This window comes from Alosa sapidissima, chromosome 9 (genome assembly GCF_018492685.1).
Source record: "Alosa sapidissima isolate fAloSap1 chromosome 9, fAloSap1.pri, whole genome shotgun sequence".
NCBI classification, from domain to species: Eukaryota; Metazoa; Chordata; class Actinopteri; order Clupeiformes; family Clupeidae; genus Alosa; species Alosa sapidissima.
Window position 1 is genome coordinate 20,643,862 of NC_055965.1, and position 19,763 is coordinate 20,663,624.

General features: G+C 42.6%; 2 protein-coding genes across 2 annotated transcripts; both read right to left on the reverse strand.

The window, feature by feature from the left end:
• Positions 1–858: 858 nt before the first annotated feature.
• On the reverse strand, positions 859–18,557 carry LOC121718067 (zinc finger protein 501-like). The gene is made up of 2 exons (XM_042102894.1): positions 18,370–18,557; positions 859–3,714 (listed from the first exon to the last, which is right to left on the reverse strand). The coding sequence occupies exon 2, from the start codon at positions 3,695–3,697 to the stop codon at positions 2,510–2,512; it is 1,188 nt and encodes a 395-aa protein (XP_041958828.1). The 5' UTR covers positions 3,698–3,714; positions 18,370–18,557; the 3' UTR covers positions 859–2,509.
• Positions 4,385–18,660, reverse strand: LOC121718064 (zinc finger protein OZF-like). Its single transcript, XM_042102890.1, has 2 exons — positions 18,551–18,660; positions 4,385–7,205 (listed from the first exon to the last, which is right to left on the reverse strand). Exon 2 carries the CDS (start codon positions 7,186–7,188, stop codon positions 5,827–5,829), a length of 1,362 nt encoding a protein of 453 aa, XP_041958824.1. The 5' UTR covers positions 7,189–7,205; positions 18,551–18,660; the 3' UTR covers positions 4,385–5,826.
• Positions 18,661–19,763: the final 1,103 nt, after the last annotated feature.

The following is a 19,763-nucleotide window of genomic DNA, read 5'->3' on the forward strand; positions in this document are numbered from 1 at the left end:
GAAGACCAATCAGCATCCCTTTTCCTAATAGCAACTCACATGCACATTGAGCTCGCAATGTTTTGCTTGTGTTGAACTGATACAGTTATGGTGTTGAAGTGGTAAGTAGGCTAAGCAATAAAAAGTAGTGGAATTATTTGTGGTTGACCTGGAAATTTTGACTTGGTGCTAAAAAGTTAGAACTATGGATTTGATGTTGGCCGCAAATTCAGAAGCTATGTTAACGTTAGCCTATGTTGTGTCAGTGTACTAGGCTACTATAATATAAATATTTGGCTAACAGACATCTGCTCTGTTTTGTCTTGTACGTGACACTGGTTCAATTGTTTCCAGTTTCATAGAAACGAGGGTGTTAATTTTGCAGTAACTACAAAATCCAACCAAGTATAGGCCAAGGTATCGCGTTGATGTTTCTCCATTTGTTCTTTTCACGTATCTGGCAGCTAATCCATGTAGTGAAAAGGGATAGGCTACCAGTTCAAAAGGAGGCCTACAGTTGTTTTATATAAATAGGATCGTTATGACCGTGATGTAGAGGGCAAGAAAATAATAGCAGTCTCCCATGTATCAAAATTGCTCATGATTTGCAGGTAGCAACTTACAAATGAGGTAGCTATTGCTTGCCATAATGGTAATGATAAATATATTACTAGGCCTAGTAAAATATTCAAATATTTAGTGTTAACCACTCAGCACTGAAACCTGTCAAACTTCTTTCAAAGTCCTTCATCACATGAATTAAAGTTAAAATATTTTAATTTCTGAGCGCCACAAAATCAGACCTTAGCACCTGATATTAATAATTGTTTATTTGATCAAAAATGGTATGTCACTGTCATATAAGCCTACACAGTTGCCATAATAGTCCAGACAAAATAAAGATATGCAGTTTTACAGATTATTCATTATCAAGGAAAGCAAACTTTTAAACTGAGCGGAGCAGTCAATTGCCAGTCAAGAAGAGCAAACAAATTGAGTGCCCCAAAACTGAAACTGAATCAAAAATTGATTGAATCAAAATTATGATGGGCAGAATCGTGACCGTGTACAGATTAGTTCAGCTAATTTTGTGTCAGGTGGGTGAATATTATTTTATCAGCTATTAGCGGTTCGTTTGTGTTGAGCTCTCGTGTTCTCATGCAGCTGGTATCCTATCCTAGCTATGTTGACTTCAGGATAGGCTACTTTACCCTGTCTGAAAGGCTCATCGTGTTATGTTGAATCTCCAAAACAAACACAATCATCTTAAATTATTCATAAATGTGTCATTACTTCGAAGATTCATCATCACTCATCATATAAACACCATAATCCCGATCTCTTCAAAACGTAGCACACAACTTCACAACATGGCCAAATAAATGACAATTTACAGTGTCTGGTGGTGCTCGATCACATCTATGACGTGCAGAACGATTGTGCCAAACTTGTGACTCTAATTGTAACATAAACCACAACTGACTTAAATGAACACAATAAGCAGGCTATGCGTGTTTCAAATCAAAAAGTTGTTAGAGCTAATTTATCCACAGTGTGCCACATTTTAACTTAACTTCGCATCGACAGATAGCAACTTGCAAACTTTTCTAATGGTAAGCTATGCCTCTGGCTTACAGTTGGCAATAAAGCACGTCTCCACCTGTGATGTTGATTACTTCCTACTCCAGTAAGAGACAGTTTTAAATGAAAGTCTGGCGAGACCGATTTACGTTTACAGTTACCTTATGAAGACAGCTTTATTTAGTAGCTGTCATAGTAGTCATTTGTCCACCAAATGAAAGCAGCATGCAACATGAACAATTAGCAACTGTGTCTATTGTAGACCTATTCATTTTTATAACCAACAAATATATAGTTAGGCATGTTTATTTAAATGATCTTCATATAATGCTGCCCTATATGGCACACAGCTACCAGCAATAATATTCAATACTCCCAAGATGGCACACATTCGTAAATTTGCGTTTGTGAAGTTGGTGACACCTTATATGCTTTTAGAGTGTAGCAACTCAAGCTAGGGAAAACAGATTGTTTTCTGGGGTTTTATTTTTTCCTACAGTACTCGATGACCTCGAGAAACAGAGAACTATGTGAAAACAATATTATGAAGGGATCGGACCGAAACAACAACAAATATACCAGGCTCTGTTTAATCCAAAGCATTACAGACTTAATTTTGAACACTTATATTTGAGTAATCGATCCACAATGAAATACCAAACCTTCAAAAAGCTTACAGTTTGATGGCGTAAAAAAAAAAATCCAACACTTTTTTTGTGTTTCTTAAGTGCATCCACATTCACACCTTTTAGTGTTTCTTTTTTTTTTAAGTATATTTTTTTGGGCTTTATGCCTTTAATGATAGGACAGTGGAGAGTGACAGGAAGCGAATGGGAGAGAGAGCAGGGGTGGGATCCGGAAAGGACCACGGGGCGGGAATCGAACCCGGGTCGCCGGCATACGGTGCCGGTGCTCCAGCCAGTTGCGCCACAGCTGGGGCCAACACCTTTTAGTGTTTCTTATCCGTTTCCATAGTTCTTTCAATGCTGTCTGACTTTTTGCAATTTCTTCCCCGCTGGTGAACTTTACGCTCACTGGACTGGGAGAAACACTTTCCACATACGGAGCAAGGGTACGGCTTCTCCCCAGTGTGGCTTCTCAGGTGAATCCTAAGATGACTAAATGTGTGGAAAGTCTTTACACAATGAGAACACTGGTGAGGCTTCTCTCCAGTATGTATCCTGAGGTGCACCTTGAGATGGCTGCTCTGGGAAAAGTCTTTCTTACAGAACGAACAATGAAATGGCTTCTCTCCAGTATGCATTCTTAAGTGAGTTTTTAGATGAGCGTGCTGAGAAAACTGCTTGTCACACAGTGTGCAATGGTAAGGCCTCTCACCAGTGTGAAGCCTGTTATGAGTTTTCCATTCTGCTGATCTCGCAAACCTACTTCCACACAGCATGCAGCCATAAGGCTTGTCCCCACTATGCACTTTTATATGACTGTAAAGGGAACTTGAGTTAACAAATCTCTTCCCACACACTGTGCAAGGATATGGTTTCTCTCCCGTATGAATCCTCTCGTGTACCGTAACAGAGCTTAAAAAGGTGAACCTTTTCCCACAATATGTACATTTATAAGGCTTCTCTCCGGTGTGGACTCTTTGGTGTAATCTCAATCTAGTCCCATTACAAAAGTCTTTCCCACAATCGGAACAGTGGTAAGATGGATCTCTGATATGGTTTTTCTGATGACGAGTGAGTAATGATGACAGGGGGAAACCTTTCCCACACTGCAGGCATATGTAAGGTTTGTCTCCCGTGTGGATTCTCTGGTGTTCTATGATTTTACTCAATTTAAGAAATGTTTTCCCACAATCTGAGCAGTGGTAACGTTTCACTTCGATATGCGTTTTTTGATGGCGAGCGAGGTTAGATGCATTCGAGAAACGTTTCCCACACTGCAAGCACATACAAGGTTTTTCTCCTGTATGAGTTTTCTGATGGCGATTGAGGTGCGATGTACTGGAGAAACTTTTCCCACACTGTGAACAGTCATAGCACCTCCCTTTCTGTATCCCCCGATCTGTTTTCAGGGATCCAGAGTTGGTCCTCTTTGAGCAACGTCTGCGCTTTTCTCCTCCATCTTGTCCTCTCCTGTGGGTCGAGGTCTTGACACGCTTATTGGCATCCTCCATCTTTCAAGTGTAAGCAGCTGAGTCAAAAGACAAAAGAAAAATATTCTTAGTATAACAATTACACTGAAATTAAAGTACACAAAAGGTAAGCCTTTCCATAGGCTTAAACAAACATTCTTTCATATTGAAAACACGGTGAAAATTGTCAGGAAGAGAGTGGGAGAGAGATGGGGTGGGATTGGGAAATGACTTTAGGGGCCTTACCAAAAACTAGTCCCTTGCAAATCAGATATGCAAATACGTCTTTAATAAAGGCCAATAGCAAAATAGGCACCGGTATCAAAAATGTGTTTTTTCAATGGGAGGGTAGGGTAGGGAGGGTAATTTTAACAGCTGATAACACTAATTTAGCTGTGACTCCAGAAGGGTTATCATACAAAAATGCAAACTACAGACATGTATCTTTTCAAAAAGTATAAGCAACCTTTGCCACCTTGAGTGGTACCGACATCTCATGCATCTTTTCAAAAAGTATAAGCAACCTTTGCCACCTTGAGTGGTACAGACACCTCATCTGGCCCATGGATTATACTGTATGTCCTGCACTGACATCATTGAGGCTACATAAACAAATGCTAGTTTTTTCTAACTTGTGTGCTTGATTTTCAGTGCATTTGCTTTGCTTGTGAATTAAGTTGTAGGCCTACTTTCCTTGTCCAATGCGATTGTTGAAAGATGCTGGCCAGAAATGAATATAGGATATAAGTTTCTGTGTCATGTCATACCTCTTGTCTTGTTGCTACTTTGGCAATCTCACCAGAAGATGCAGCAGCTGGCAGGATGTCATTGCCTTCACTGAGCTGTTAGATATATAAAATATCTGTGTAGTAGGCTACAACATCGTCTGAGTCTACATAGGCCAGTCATTAACTTCATAATCAGGTGGCAACGTAGCAATGCATTCTGTAGCCCTGTTTCTTTTCTCCCACACTGCTGTGCACCGAGGGAGGGATGCGCTTTTCTCCCTCGAGATACTTTATCATTCGATAATAAACTTCTACTCGAAACTGTAGTGGAGTAAAGAGTAGATGTGTGGCTCAAAAACTTACTTGAGTAAGAGTAGAAGTACATGTACAATTTTAAAGAAAGGAATATGGAAAGGTGCTGTTCACTTTACTTGTAGCCCGTTATACCCACCACTGGTCCTACCTAAACTATGCAAGTGGGAAAAAAACATATTAGAAGTTCTGTCATCATGTGTACGGGTGTGTGTACTGCATTTATTTACTTCCAATACTGATCAGAAATAAGAAAATCAAATCCGGCACAATACACTGCATAATCTGTTGTCTTTATTGTTTGCGAATTGGTCCTCTTAAAACAAGTAATGCAGCAGATGTATTTCTTTCGTTTGTTTATTTTCATCATTTTATTTGTTCCTGAACTACACATTCATTTTTGCTTCAAAGACTTTCAAATGATTACTAATAATTGTTGACTTCATAAAATAATCTGAATCAGAAATAAAGATGTATTTCTAGCAAAATGTCTTTCTATCGCTGCTCATGTGATTTATGAAGCTGACTTGAACAGCACTGCAAGGTTACATCAAAAAGCTGGTGGCAATTAGTTAGTTAACACCATGCTTTAATGAAAGACAGGTATGATGGGCGGCTTTTTATATCACATAAATAGACAAATTATTTATTTATTTTTAAATAATTCTAACCATCAATCCTAAACCAAGGTTATTTATAAAAAAAAAAAAAAAATTCTTTCAAATTGACATTATTGTGATTCCAAACCTTGCATCAGCTGTGTATTTTTCTATATAATATATACTGAGGACACAAATGGATCACACATATTGTATAGAACAAAAATAGAACAAAATAGATCTACAGATAAGCAATACAGATATTTTAGGGGGTGATGATGCATTTAAAATCTTGTATCTTAATAATATAGCCTATATATATGTGGATATGTGTGCAATATATGCGCAGGGACCAAATTAATGAAAACAAGTAACCAGGGTAAATCATAAGACCTTATCAAATTAGATAAGATAAACAAACATCACATTAGAACCTTCATGGTATTCTGACTAAATGCCAAGTCATTCTCTCTTTGCAAAACACATTGTTGTAAACGAAAAGTAATACATTGAGTGGCCACTGACGAATCCATCAGCGTTTTCCCTGTATTTTCAGATGTCTTTGAAGGCCATCTGAGTTACTACAGTTCTTTTTTCGTTCGTGAGTGTTACGTTCACTACACTGAGAAAAGCACTTTCCACATTCAGAGCAGGGGTACGGTTTCTCTCCAGTGTGGACTCTGAGGTGACACTTAAGAGTGCCCGATAAGGCAAAAGACTTTCCACACTGAGGGCACTGATGAGGCTTTTCTCCAGTGTGTATCATCAGGTGGACCTTCAGATGGCTACTCTGAGAAAAGTCTTTGTTACAATGTGTGCAGTGAAAGAGCTTCTCTCCAGCATGCATCCTCAAATGAGTTTTTAGATGAGAAGGCTGAGAAAAAAGTTTGTCACACTGAGTGCAATGGTAAGGTTTCTCTCCAGTGTGAAGCCTGTTATGGGTTTTCCATTCAGCTAATCTCGCAAACCTACTCCCACACTGTGTGCAGACATACGGTTTGTCTTTACTGTGCACTTTGCGATGACTTATTACAGCACTTGAGGTAGTAAATCTCTTTCCACACTCTGTGCAAGGATACGGTTTCTCTCCAGTGTGAATCCTCTGGTGTACTGTAAGACCGTTCATGAAGGTGAACCTTTTCCCACAAGATGTACATTTATAAGGCTTCTCTCCAGTGTGGACTCTTTGGTGTAATCTCAATCTAGTCCCATTGCAAAAGTCTTTCCCACAATCTGAGCAGCAGTAAGATTTCTCTTCAGTATGACTCTTCTGATGACTAGTGAGAAACGATGGCTTTGAGAAACCTTTCCCACACTGCAGGCACACATAAGGCTTCTCTCCAGTGTGGATTCTCTGGTGTTCTTCCATTTTACTCAACTTAGAAAAGGCTTTCCCACAAGCTGAGCAACAGTAAGGCTTCTCTTCGCTATGATTTTTCTGATGGCGAGTGAGATTTGATGCACTGGAGAAACTTTTCCCACACTGCAGGCACGTATAAGGTTTATCTCCAGTATGAGTTTTCTGATGACGAATGAGGTTAGATGGATTGGAAAAAAGTCTCCCACATTGTGGGCATGTAACATTATAAGATTTATTACCTCCAGAGTGAACTCTCTTGTGTTCATTCATTTTACTCAACTCTATAAACGCTTTCCCACAATCTGAGCAGAGGTAAGGTTTCTCTTCGGAATGAGTTTTCTGATGGCGACTGAGGTGCGAAGAATTAGAGTAACTTCTCCCGCACCGAAAGCAGTCATACGACCTTATTTTCTGAGCTCCCTGATGTTTTTTAGGGGATCCGGAGTCAGCCAAACTCCTGCTTGAGCAGAGTCTTTGCTTTTCCCCTCTGTCTTGTCCTCCCCAGTGTGTCGAGGTCTCATTGTCCGCCTCCATCCTTCAAGTATAGGCAGCTGACAACACAAAAATCGAAGGAAAAAAAAGATAAAAACTTATATCCTTAACCATGGTGTACTTATTGCTGGGATGTGTATGCATTACAGTGTTTCCCCTACAATGTATTCATCAGCGGCGCAGCGCCGCTCCTGGAATTCAAGCGCCACTGCAAAAAGAGTTGCCTAATTAAAAAAAAAAAATAGACGCAAGTGAACTTCAGGAACAGCTGCCGTTCGTTTCAGGTTTCATGTCAACAAATAATAGTAGGCTAACGTTGAAGGCGCAGTCAGGGATTCCACAGGAGATCACGCTTGTTTGTGTTTATGTTTATGTTTAAGTTTATTAGCAGACGCAATTTTGTGCAAAAAAACGTAGCCTACATTATGTTAACCAAGGAACCAAATTAAACACGCCAGCGAGATAGCTCGCCCCTACCTTCAGTAGCCTATTCCCAGATAAATCCACGCATTGTTTTAGTTTTTGTTTGTGATACAGGCAATGCTTTCAAGCCCTGTGTTGCTAACATACCTAGGCTGTGAAACTAAGGTCTAGCTACCCTATTGGTGGGTTTAATTGAATTTGAGTAATAGGATACGCAAGCATTTACATCTGAGATAGTTTGTAATTCCTGTATAGCTCATCAAAATTATAGATATGATACAAGACACTTATCTGCTATAATCCAAGTGAATTTTCTTTTAATTTTTGACCATTTATTTTACCAAATGACATGGGAAACATAATTAATTTCATCCACATATTCTTATGCACCATGCACAACAACGCTACTAAGTTAGCTTAAAACCGTGAGAATCAAGCCAGCGTCACGCGCCGTCACGGCATTAAAGTGACAGGCACTCAATTCGACTTGCACAGCACCAATACAGTGTAATGGCATGAAAGAGAAGTCTATGTAGTTTATACAGTGCTGTGCAAAAGTTAAGACACCCATGCTGAAATTGACTAAAGGGAGGAATAAAAACATATTTTGCCTTTTGTCTTAATGCCTTAATAAAAAAAAAAATAGGACATAAATTATTTTTAATGCATCATGTATCGTAAATAAATACATTATATATAAATGTCTTAACTTATACACAGCACTGTATCCTACGATCAACAGCACCGTTGCTGGAAAAAATTCTAGGGGAAACACTGCATTATAAAGAGTAACAGTACTCAGATTGTGTTAGATACCAGAGTCCTGCCATTTCAACACAAGTGCTGAGCTTAATAGTTAAGGTCAACAGTTTCTTCTAAGCACATAGCAAATTGAATTATCTTCTTATCATCTTAGAGGACGTCTATCACATCTTGAATGATTTGTACTAGTGCTTGTACGACATACACATATCAATCATTAAAAGGTGGAAGCCAACCGATTTAGTGGCGTGCCGATATTAGGCATTTTCCAAACTATCGGTATCGGAATTTAAAACGGTCGATAAACATTTCTAAATTAAATAAAAGAAAACTGAATATTGATCCTTCATTTGGATTTCCAGTATTGTTGTTACGTTGTTTGTCCACTAGATGGCGCAGCTACTTGCTGCAAGACACTGCTTGACTTGATTCCACTTCCTAGCCAACACAACAACAACGTATTGCAGTTTATTAGTTTCATAGCTCTCTGAAGTGGTCTGTCTGTTCATGGTAGGATGAACATGTGAAATGTAATTTCTTCATTTCTTCTGTAAACCTAAATAGAGTGTGGTAGTCACATGGTAGCTTGTCATTTTTAGCATTAGCATTTTAACGCTTCTTGGTTTGTAAGAAAAAATCTCTATGGGAAAATGAATGAAATGTTTGGTAATACGGTTCAAATAAGGTCTGAACGAAACAACAGCCATCGAAAACATTGGCGTTGGCATTGGCGTTATATATATTTACTATTCGTATTTTGTCACAAACTGTAGTCTTGTTTCATATAAGAATGAAGATGTTGCTACAAAAATGCTACAGCGAAAATAGTGTGGACTACAGCGCGCTACTTGCCTGGTGCAACCTGCAGGACGGTAGAGAGGTATCCATTGTTACAGATGACTCTTCATTCACTCCCCTCGACTTCTTATGTAACTTTACATTGCAGTCATGTTAACTTTATTTAACGTCGACATGTTAACTTTATTTAACAGCGTGACTGTTGTGGGAAAAGTTATTATCCTTGCTCAGTAAAGCTAACAAGCTACTTGCCTTGTGACGCACAGCTAGGAGACAGAGCGGGAGACAGTTTGTAGTTTAATGTTTTTCGCTGGTAGCAGAGGCATAGTAGATCTAAAGTCCTCACGGAGACAACATACACGCTGATTTTATTAAAAGGATATAAACGCAGGGACTCGCGAGCAGTTTATTAACTATTGGGGGGGCATACATTTTTATGATTCCCGAAAGCCCATTCAGAGGATTTTTTCTTACGAACCGGAACATGCAAAAATGCTAATTGAATGCATACAAAATGACGGTAGTGTCTACCGCACTCTATAAACCTGAGAATGTTTATCAGACATGCTTGGTTTTTACTGCAGTAAGCCAACGTTAATCTTAGAGCTCATGGTCACCAGCTTTGTTATGTCCAGAGTTAAAATAAAGTTTGCATTGGTTGAGTGATGGAGGCCAACTTCATTGTTGGTCTATTTGTGAAACATAAACACGGTTATATCGAGTAAATTTATAACAGCACTTGTCATCGCCTCTTTCGACTGTCATCCCATTCATTTTCTGATGATATTGAGAGGACCTAAGTTAGTTAGCCACATCACTAGCATCTATCTATAAATTACAGGAACATCAGTCTGTCTGTGTGTGTGTTATTTGCATATCTGTTGAACTGTTACTGATAGATTTCAAACTTGACAGTGGTCTTGCAACGGGCACAAGTATATGCAGTGCCAAGTTTGACGTTTAGATTAGTAATGCTAAAGATATTGTTAAATATATCGGTAATAGAACCACAAATTGGCTTTCTCCGCTTTACTGTTTCCACTCCCCCTCTCAAACAGCACTGTAGGCTCGCATATCTGTCGAACCATTAGTCCGATTGATTTTAAACTTGACAGGTGTCTTGCTATGGGCACGAGTAAGTGCAGTGCCAAGTTTGACGTAGTTTGGATAAGTAATGCAAAATATATTGTTAAATGTACAGGTTTTGAGTTTTTGGCAGCACTAAATCACGGGTCAAGATGCAAGATGTTTGGTTGATTATGATCATGTCTGACATCAACAATAAAGACTCCCTGTATGCAGTTTGCTTGCATAAAATGATTCTGTGGATTTTGCAACAGGCCAACACGGGTATGCAGTGGTTATTCAAAAATTACGTAAAAATTATATATATTATATATGTTATTGCAATAAATTGAAACTTCGAATAGCCCAGGCTACTTTGGACTGTCTTTAGACTTTGAATAAACAAACAGCAATTCAGACTGCAAGGTCCCAAATTGAAACAAGCGATAATGGTCCTGAATTCAAGGATGTTTCAGAATACCACACAAGACCAGCTACAGATGAGTGGCAGATAAAGTGTAATGTCGCTACCAGAGACCAGTGTTTGAGTCACACATTGTTGAAAATTTCATATGATGCATCATTCTTTGTCTTCTATATCAAGGTATAAGGTGGGGCAGCCGTGGCCCACTGGTTAGCACTCTGGACTTGTAACCGGAGGGTTGCCGGTTCGAGCCCCGACTGAAGTGCCCTTGAGCAAGGCACCTAACCCCTCACTGCTCCCCGAGCGCCGCTGTTGTAGCAGGCAGCTCACTGCGCCGGGATTAGTGTGTGCTTCACCTCACTGTGTGTTCACTGTGTGCTGTTTGTGTTTCACTAATTCACTGATTGGGTTAAATGCAGAGACCAAATTTCCCTCACGGGATCAAAAAAGTATATATACTTATACTATACCTCACAGACACTCTTCTGAATAAATGGACAAACATTCCCATGAGGACTCTACAATTTTGTGGAAATTCTTCCCAAAAAAGTGGAGGCGGTCACAGCTGTAAAGGTGCAAACACTGTATGCTTTTGGACTCTGTGCATATTGTCGTAAAACTGTGGACCTGTCGGGCCGTGCGTGCTGTAAGTCTACAGTTGTATGCAAAGTGCTCATCATAGTGCTATGCTGTACTGCATTTTATCTTTGAACTGAATGATTAAAGGGTTTCATATTGAGGCATATACTATTGTAACCTATACCAATACCATGTATGATAATGCAAACTTACATAAATGAGAAAAGGTAACCAAGTTGGTGGAATGACACTCGAGTGGGTCGTTTAAGAGGGGTCTAAAGACATTCCTGTTCAACATGCACTTAGTTCTTTAAGTGCTTCTTTTGCGTTATGGTTTGTATAATATTGTTTTATTTCCATTAGGCTGTTGATTAATTTGACATTATTGTTTATTATTGATATGCTCCTTAATGTAGTCTAACCATGTTATTGTTTTTATATTATTGATTGAATTGACATTGCTGTTTATTATTGCTATTCTCCTTATTATAGTTTCACAAACATTCTAATCTGTTCTCTGCTAAATTAAAAATATTATATTGTTTTTGTGTGTGTCGCTTTGGACAAAGGCGTCTGCCAAATCCCATAACCATAACTTTATAAGAATTATACCTGAATGTATGATGTATACTGTGTGTAGATTGAATTTGAGATCCCATAATGTCTGTAACTTATGTATTTTAAGCAGTCAATGATTTATTAGGAGAGTTTTCCTCCTTTATAAGGCAACCTTTCCCGTAGTTCGGGGCTTCGACTTCCCTTTCATTTCACGTTCGGATTTGTACAAATGTATATTTTATGTATGTTTTTTCTGACTTGGATGATTGTTTGTTTGTGTGCATGCAAGTGTTGGGGGAGGAGTGTGGGGACGCGGTAGGTGCTGTCAGTGGTCTCTGTGGAGTTAGGTGTGACAGTTCTGGTGAGGGATGGGTGCTACTTTGGTGTTGCATGCCTATAAGCCTATATATGACAAGGTCGTCTCTTAACATAATGTGTGTGGGGCCAACACGAGTGCACGGTCACATCATACATGTAATTGAATGTCGAAAGTGGAGTCCTCCACTCTCATGTCGTGTCTTTATTCACAATCCATTTTGTCCATATTTGTTCATTAGAGGACAAAGTATGAAAGTTTATGGTCAAATTGAATTTAGACGATGACCAACACAGAGGGAAAGAGTAGTGTTCAGCGGCCCCTTCACAGAGCTGAAACTTAAATTACATTTTTATTTAATTTAAACTTTAATTAAAATAATTTCACATTTACGTTTAGCAGATGCTTTTTATCCAAAGCAACCTACATTATGTCAATTATATTACAAGAGCCATTGTCCCAGTATATAACCCGGGGGCTAAGTGCCTTGCTGAAGGGTACAATGATGGAAGCCGGGTATTGAACCCACAACTTTCCAGGCTACTGCATGCTAGCCCAGCTCTTTAGCCACTCCATTCATCACTTCCACTTTAGCATCACTTTATTTATCCACCAACAACACAACACAGCTGACTTTCCCTTGAAAATATATGAGCTGGCTAATATCGTTGTGAATATCTATTTCTGTGCATAAACCACCCAGTCCTCTCTTTCGCTACTCATACTAGCTGAACAGCCTGATTTACCTTTGCACAGTGCATCTACGCATGTACCTGCAGGCGCCCCTGTGTTAGGCGTGGGCCTACTTGAAAAGGTATTAGGCCTAGTGCAAATTGTTTTTAAATATGTATTTCATACTGAGTTATTATTGCATTTTTTGAGTGTGCAAAGGCATACACTGAGTGAAGGTGTTACACAATAGATCAAACATGCAGTATACAGAAAAGGGCTACCACTGAATATGGTAGTGTAGCCTACGTGCCTACGATAACGTTGCTTATAGCATGAGTTTCAGCAGTTTCACAAAACGACCTCCCTTTTTTACGAGTTTTCTCGCGTAGCCTAAATGACGATTCACTAGTTCGCCCTTCTATATGATTGCTTCAGCTAGACTAGAATGTATGGGAGAAGTGCGTGTTTGGCAAGGTAGCTGTCCGTGGTCCTGGAGTGCCTGGAGCGGATATCGCGATAGAGCGATGACCGCTTGCACCCCCCTGTGTAAGGAGGATGAGTAACAGGGCAATTGGTGAAATGGAGGAGTAGGGGGAGGAGGGGGGATGATTTCGCGAACGTCGGAGCGTGTGACGTATGGAAAAGGAGGTCGGCTTAAATAGGCCTACCCTGCAGCGGCAGTGGGTGAGTTAATTGCTGTCAATCATCCCGAAGGCTCCACCCGAACTTTGTTTATAAAACATCATTTCACTAGTTCGCCCTTCTATATGATTGCTTCAGCTAGACTAGAATGTATGGGAGAAGTGCGTGTTTGGCAAGGTAGCTGTCCGTGGTCCTGGAGTGCCTGGAGCGGATATCGCGATAGAGCGATGACCGCTTGCACCCCAAAAGATCACAGAGAAAGGCCGCTACCAACTACATAAGTGCTTGCTGAGCGAGTCGTAAATCCGCTAGATGGAGCGGATGTAAGACTGGTAGGCATCCGAGGACCAACGGCCCAGTATTTTAATTTGTTGCTCCGATAAGCCGTTGAGCGCAGCTGTTGTGGCAGCTCCTATCCTGAAGGAGTGTGCGGAGTAGCGATCCGCGGGAAAAACCAGATTTGACTAGAATGGTTTTTAAGAGTGTCTGGAATCTGTGGCGAGTGATGGGTAGCCCTTCGTCTGACACGAAGGGCGGGCTAGTAGACGAAGCTTGAGCTGACCGATATGAGATGTAGTGAGATAGTTATTGGAAAGGCTGAAGATCTGAGGCGGAGTTAAATGGATATGGAGTGTCCTTTCGGGACTGATCGGTTTTACTCTGTTTGATGGTAAATCGAATGGTGTCTTGGTCTAGCTGCTCTAGATCTGCGATGCACGGGTGGACATCGGGAACGAAGAGAGACGAAGGGCATGTAAACTCGCTACATCTCAGCAGCCCAAAAAGGCCAGTAGAAACATAACGGAGATGGTGGAATCGGAATGCGGTGACATGAACCCTTTGCGAAGGGTAGCGAGGCAGGTGGCGAGAATGCTTGAGGTAATGGGAAGGCGGGAGTCTTGGGGGACTGGATGTTGCCTACGGATACCTTTAATTAACAAGCCTATCCTGGTGTCGGAGAAGGGGCATTCGGAGCCGTGGGGGCGTTTGTAGAAGAAATGAATGCCAGCTAGGTAGACTCTAATGGAAGAGACTTGATCCCGAGTGAAGTGTGGGCGTAGGTGATAAATGATAATATGGTGACTGCATCGAAACTGGGAAATGGTAGTGAGTGCTTTGCATGGAACTGTTTGAAGCACGACCAAGCAGTCCAGTAGGACTGCATGGTCCTGGGTGCGAGGGCTTGGAGGGCTAGGTCGGCCGTGATGGGCTGAAGATAACTGAGGGGGTGGTTTATAGGAAGATGGTCTCCGAAAAGCTGGGGAGTGGAGTAGGGTACGGGTCCGCCTCTGGAGCCAAGCTTCTGAATCTCTGGAAATTAAGACGAGAAAGAGAGTCAGCAATTTCATTGTGGCAACCGGGGACGTGCGCGGCTCTTATGATGAACTGGTAGCTGGCTGCTATCCAGATTAGACGCCTAATAAGAGGGGAAAGCGCAGGCGATTTTGAGCGCGAGTTATTTATGACGTGCACTACGGCTTCGTTGTCGCTGTGGATTAGCACGCTCTTGGAGGTCCACTCCTTCCCCCAGAGTAGGGCCGCAATGACTACGGGGTAGAGTTCGAACACGGCTGACGATTCGTTTCCCGTTATTAGCGCTCTGAACTCTAGTGGCCAAGGGGATGCAAACCAGCGCCCTTTGAAAAAGCCTCCGAAGCCTATTGAGGGGGCTGCGTCTGTGTACAGCTGGAGGTCTTCTGGATATGATTGGCAGTCGTCGTAGAACATGCACAAACCATTCCATTCGTCTAAAAACATCCTCCAGAGTTTGAGATCGGCCAGGCACTGGGCATCTAGATATACTACGTCTTCGAGAGATGGGGATGCTGAGGCGCAGTTTAGGAGATGCGAGATGAAAGGGCGGCCCTGGGGAATGATTCGCATGGCGAAATTGAGGTGGCCTAGAAGGGAGAGAACTTCTTGTTTGGTGTGAGATGGTGAGGTTATAAACTCGTTCAACAGTAAAGAGATTCTGTCTTTTTTTTTTTTTTTTTTTTTTTTTTTTTTTTTTTTTTTTTTTTTTTTTTTCTCTTTGGGGAGAGATGAAGAGAATTCTTCGGTATCTAAAATGATGCCGAGGAATTCGAGTCTGGATAAGGGACCGCACGTTCTCTCTTCTGAGAGTGGGACTCCCAGTTTGTTGAATACGTCAGTTAGCGTAGAGATGCCTAGGGCCGGTGGGTAGGAATGGGGGATAACTACTAGAAAGTCGTCCAGAAGATGAACGAGAAATGGGAGCTTATAGTTATTTAGGAGAATCCAGCACAGGGCTTCTGATAGCGTATCGAAAATTTTGGGACTGCTGCGGCAGCCGAAGGTGAGGCGAACTGCAAAATAGTATCTCCTATGCCATTTGACTCCAGAATTCGAGATCAATGGGCATGACTTTGAAGGCTGAGGTGATGTCCGCTTTAGCTAGCCAGCAACGTCTACCTGCCTTTTTGATCAGAGCGATAGCGTCATCGACAGAGTGGTAGTGCAGCGAGAACTCTTCTAGTGGAATCAGACTGTTAATGCTGGGAGTGGTACTATTGTGCGGAGCTGAGAGGTCGATGATAAGTCTCTTTTTTCTTGAGTATTTGCGCGTAGCTACGCCTATGGGGTTGATCCTGTAGACTGGGAATGGAGGCATGGTGAACGGACCGATCGTAAAACCAGATTCGACCTCTTTGCTTAGGAGTGAGGTGACTACCTCCGGATCTTTGACGGCAGATTGTAGGTTTTTACAAACGAAAGACTCTGTAGGTCTTGCTAAAACACCTGGATGGAACCCGTGCTTCAACCCTGAAGTCAAATAATCGCAAAATCCCCTATTTGGATTGGACTGAAGTTCTGAATGGAGAGCAGAAACAATGATTGGAGTAGAGAGATACTTTTTAAACTTTTTATATATGTTCTTGAGTGCGGAACAGACTGACTTGGCATGGGCGCCTGCGCAGTAGCTGCAAACGTGGAGGTAACGGCAGGAGGATTGGCGACACTGAGCGAAGTTAAATCTTCGGCAGATTTTCTCGACCTTTCCAGGAACGCTCGTCCTCTTCCCTGGCTTCTCCTGCCGTAGCATCGGGGATGCGGGGAACATAGGAAGAGGATTTAGGGGCTGTGGAGCTGGTGCTGGGGAATTGATGGTCGGGGTTGACTAGTGGACACTCGGCCGCGCCGTGACTGGGGCTATTGCAGAGGGGACAAGATGGCTTAAGTCCTAGGAAAACGCGGTTATGGAGCTCCATATCGAGCGCGCCCCAGTAGGGGTTTTAGTTCCAGAGGCCGACTCTGGCAGCGCATTTTGCTGAAAACAGCCGGTGGTAGCCTACGTATGAAAATGAGCTCCACCGTAGGATACGGCTAGGCCGGCGATGATGGCCGGGTAGTCATTTAGCTTAGTCATCTGCGTCGACTGGAGAACACGAAACAGACGACTTCTGTGTAGTTGGCAAAAGCTATGGTGAACTCGGGAAATGACAGGGTTTTTTGATGCTGGGCCAGAATCTTTTTTTTTTTTTTTTTAGAGAAAAACCAGTTCGCCGCAAACTAGATCCCGGTTATGAGAGGGAATAGGAAGGGAGGGAAGAATGGTAGAAAGGTCTACGTCTGCACCTGACAAGATGAGGTTCCTGGTGGGCGCTGTGACGGGTGGTGGTTCGAATGCTGCAGCGTGAGGAGGCGGTGGCAGGGCCTGTGCTGTGGCTAAAGAATAGTTTTGCTGCCGGAACGGGACGTCGTGGTCCGAAGCACTCGCGGAGTGCTGATGACCCGCTGCTGCGGGCTGGTCTAGCGCGGAGCCGGGGAAGAGATGGGAAGGGAGAAGAGGGGGGAGGGAGGGAGCGGTCGCTGACGCGACCGGAAGGGGAGCAACCTGGGACAGGGTCGCGGGAAGTGGGACGGGGAAGGAAAGAGGGTTAGGGGGGAGTAGCGACGCTGTCGCTATCGGCGCCGACTAAGACCAGGTGCTCGCTAACTCATAAGAGAGATGGGGAGCTAGTGAGGTGACTCTTCGAGCTGACGCTTCGTGAGTTGAGGCGTGCTGTACAGACGTGGCTCCCGGGATGGAAAGGGGAGGGGGAGAGGGGGGAGGGAGGGAGCAGTCGTCGGAACGACTGGAGGTGGGGCAGGCCTGGACCGAGTCCTGGCTAGGGGAGGTGGATGGGGGAGGGAAAGAAGGAGTGGGGGGGGGGGAGTAGCGACGCTGTCGCTACCGGGGCCGTCTGGAAAAGTGGGGCTGGACCCGGAAATACGGCGGAGATCCGGCGGGAATGGGCCTGAGCCGCTGACGTGGCAGTGGCTGTGGCTGAAGCAGCGGAATGATACGCTCTGAAGCGTGTGGTGCCGGAAAGTGCTGTCGGCGTGCCCGGTTCGCGAGGTGGCTGGTGGTGTGTGCTTCGTCCGGCTGAATGGCCGGCGGAAGGAACCGCGTCGGGATGCCAGAAGGAGCAGCTTGCTTCCTGGTCTGGGGAGGAAAACAAAGTGAGGGAGCGGGAGGGCGAAAAGACCGGGTTATCCGACTGCGTTAGAAGGCGGAGGAGATGGAACTTCCTATCCGACATGCGGCATCGCGATGCCGCGGGAATGGAGAGTGCTGCGGATGCGAGCCACTGTCCAGTGGGTAGGGTCAACGCCTTGCTGGCGCTGGGTGGATTTCCAGTTCCATGAGAGCTGTCTTGTCAATGCGAACGATACGCAGACTGAATGATTTCGCGAACGTCGGAGCGTGTGACGTATGGAAAAGGAGGTCGGCTTAAATAGGCCTACCCTGCAGCGGCAGTGGGTGAGTTAATTGCTGTCAATCATCCCGAAGGCTCCACCCGAACTTTGTTTATAAAACATCATTTGTTGCACACTAATCGAACACACGGCAAGACAGCATACATCTGTGAACCAATGACTATATTGGGCCATTATATGGGTAGCACATGAAGAATATAACAATTATCCATATATTTACTAGCGCGTTAAGGTGTCACCTTACTTACTTATTTCAACTTACTTTTTAATGTAAAGCCCGACATGCAAACATTTCTCTTAGGCTACCCTCGACATAGCACATCATCCCTGCTGCATGTAGGAATTCCATTCACATTCCTCAAAAACGTAACGTCATCTTCACTAACCCGTCCGATAGGCCCACATTCACCAAGTCAAACTTAGCAAAATATAATAAGGCTTACCGTTTCTTAAATAGGCTTTTAGACGATCCTATAACGTAGGCTACAATAGATTCAAAAATGTGGCTTCAGTAATTAAATCAGAGCTCTTCGAGCCAAGGCACCCACTGAAGCAAGTAGTCTTATTGGAGAGTGACTTCCTCTGTTGACTGTATTAGCAGTTTGTAATCTTGCGCATTACTGCCGTCTACTGGGCTGAAGTGAGAACACATTTGGAGACGCTAAAGCTTTCCTACTTTCATACAATTTGAAAATCTTTGGCTACAACACGATCCCATGTGTCCAGTACTGGCGACGTTATGAAGCCCAGTCTCCCTATGTGCCTTCTAAATCGAATTCCCTTCCTGGCAAAAAGGAAACTTAAAAAACAGCTATGATTGAAATTGAAATTAAATTGTACAGTTGGGCAATGGTAGGACTAACTACCTGCATAGGCTAAATCATCTGAACATGGGCATCCTTTGGGCCTGGGCCTCGCCCCAACCTCAAGATTTTGTGTGTGAAATAAAAATAACCCCCAGCTCTATTAATCTTGCATTAAATGGAAACCTATAGGCTAATATGTTCTTAATAAAAGTTGTTTCCCCTTTGATAAACTAGCTTACCTTCCAGGTTGGATGTTTCCACATCTTTTTTTTTATTGTGAAACTAAGATAAAATGCTGAAAAAGTACCTCTTTTTCCCAACATTTACCATGGTTGCAGGTTGCAGTTACACATTCCATTTAACATCACCCATTTCCAGCAGCAATAGTGCTAGAATATTGTCTATGTTATATGGCCGATCATTAAGGTTATTTGAAAGGGGAACAAATGTGTCTAATCTGATCTAGATAGTTTACCATATGTCAATGCAGACAAAACTGAATCCTAAATAGCGTTTGGAGCCATGCTTATTTTTGACTTGCATCTAACACCATCTCTGTCAACTTTTTACACATAGAAAAACAAAATGTTACGATGAGATAGAGACACTTGTAGATGTGATGATTTATTTCAAGGCACCTCCAGTAAAAATCAAGTTTTTAAACTTTGTTAAAATCATATGATGTCTGCTATGTTTTTACTAGGCATAGCCTATCATGAGCAAAATAGGCAATAAGTGACATTGCAGAGGATTTCTGCGTTGGATCTTGGCCAATAACAGCCTCAATATGCAAATTCATCCAGTCCTTTATGACCTTCATGGGGGTGGGACAATTCAGACAGAAAAGAGG

Coding starts and splice junctions, on each gene's coding strand:
- LOC121718067 (XM_042102894.1), bottom strand. CDS start 3,697: ATGGAGGATGCCAATAAGCGTGTCAAGACCTCGACCCACAGGAGAGGA.
- LOC121718064 (XM_042102890.1), bottom strand. CDS start 7,188: ATGGAGGCGGACAATGAGACCTCGACACACTGGGGAGGACAAGACAGA.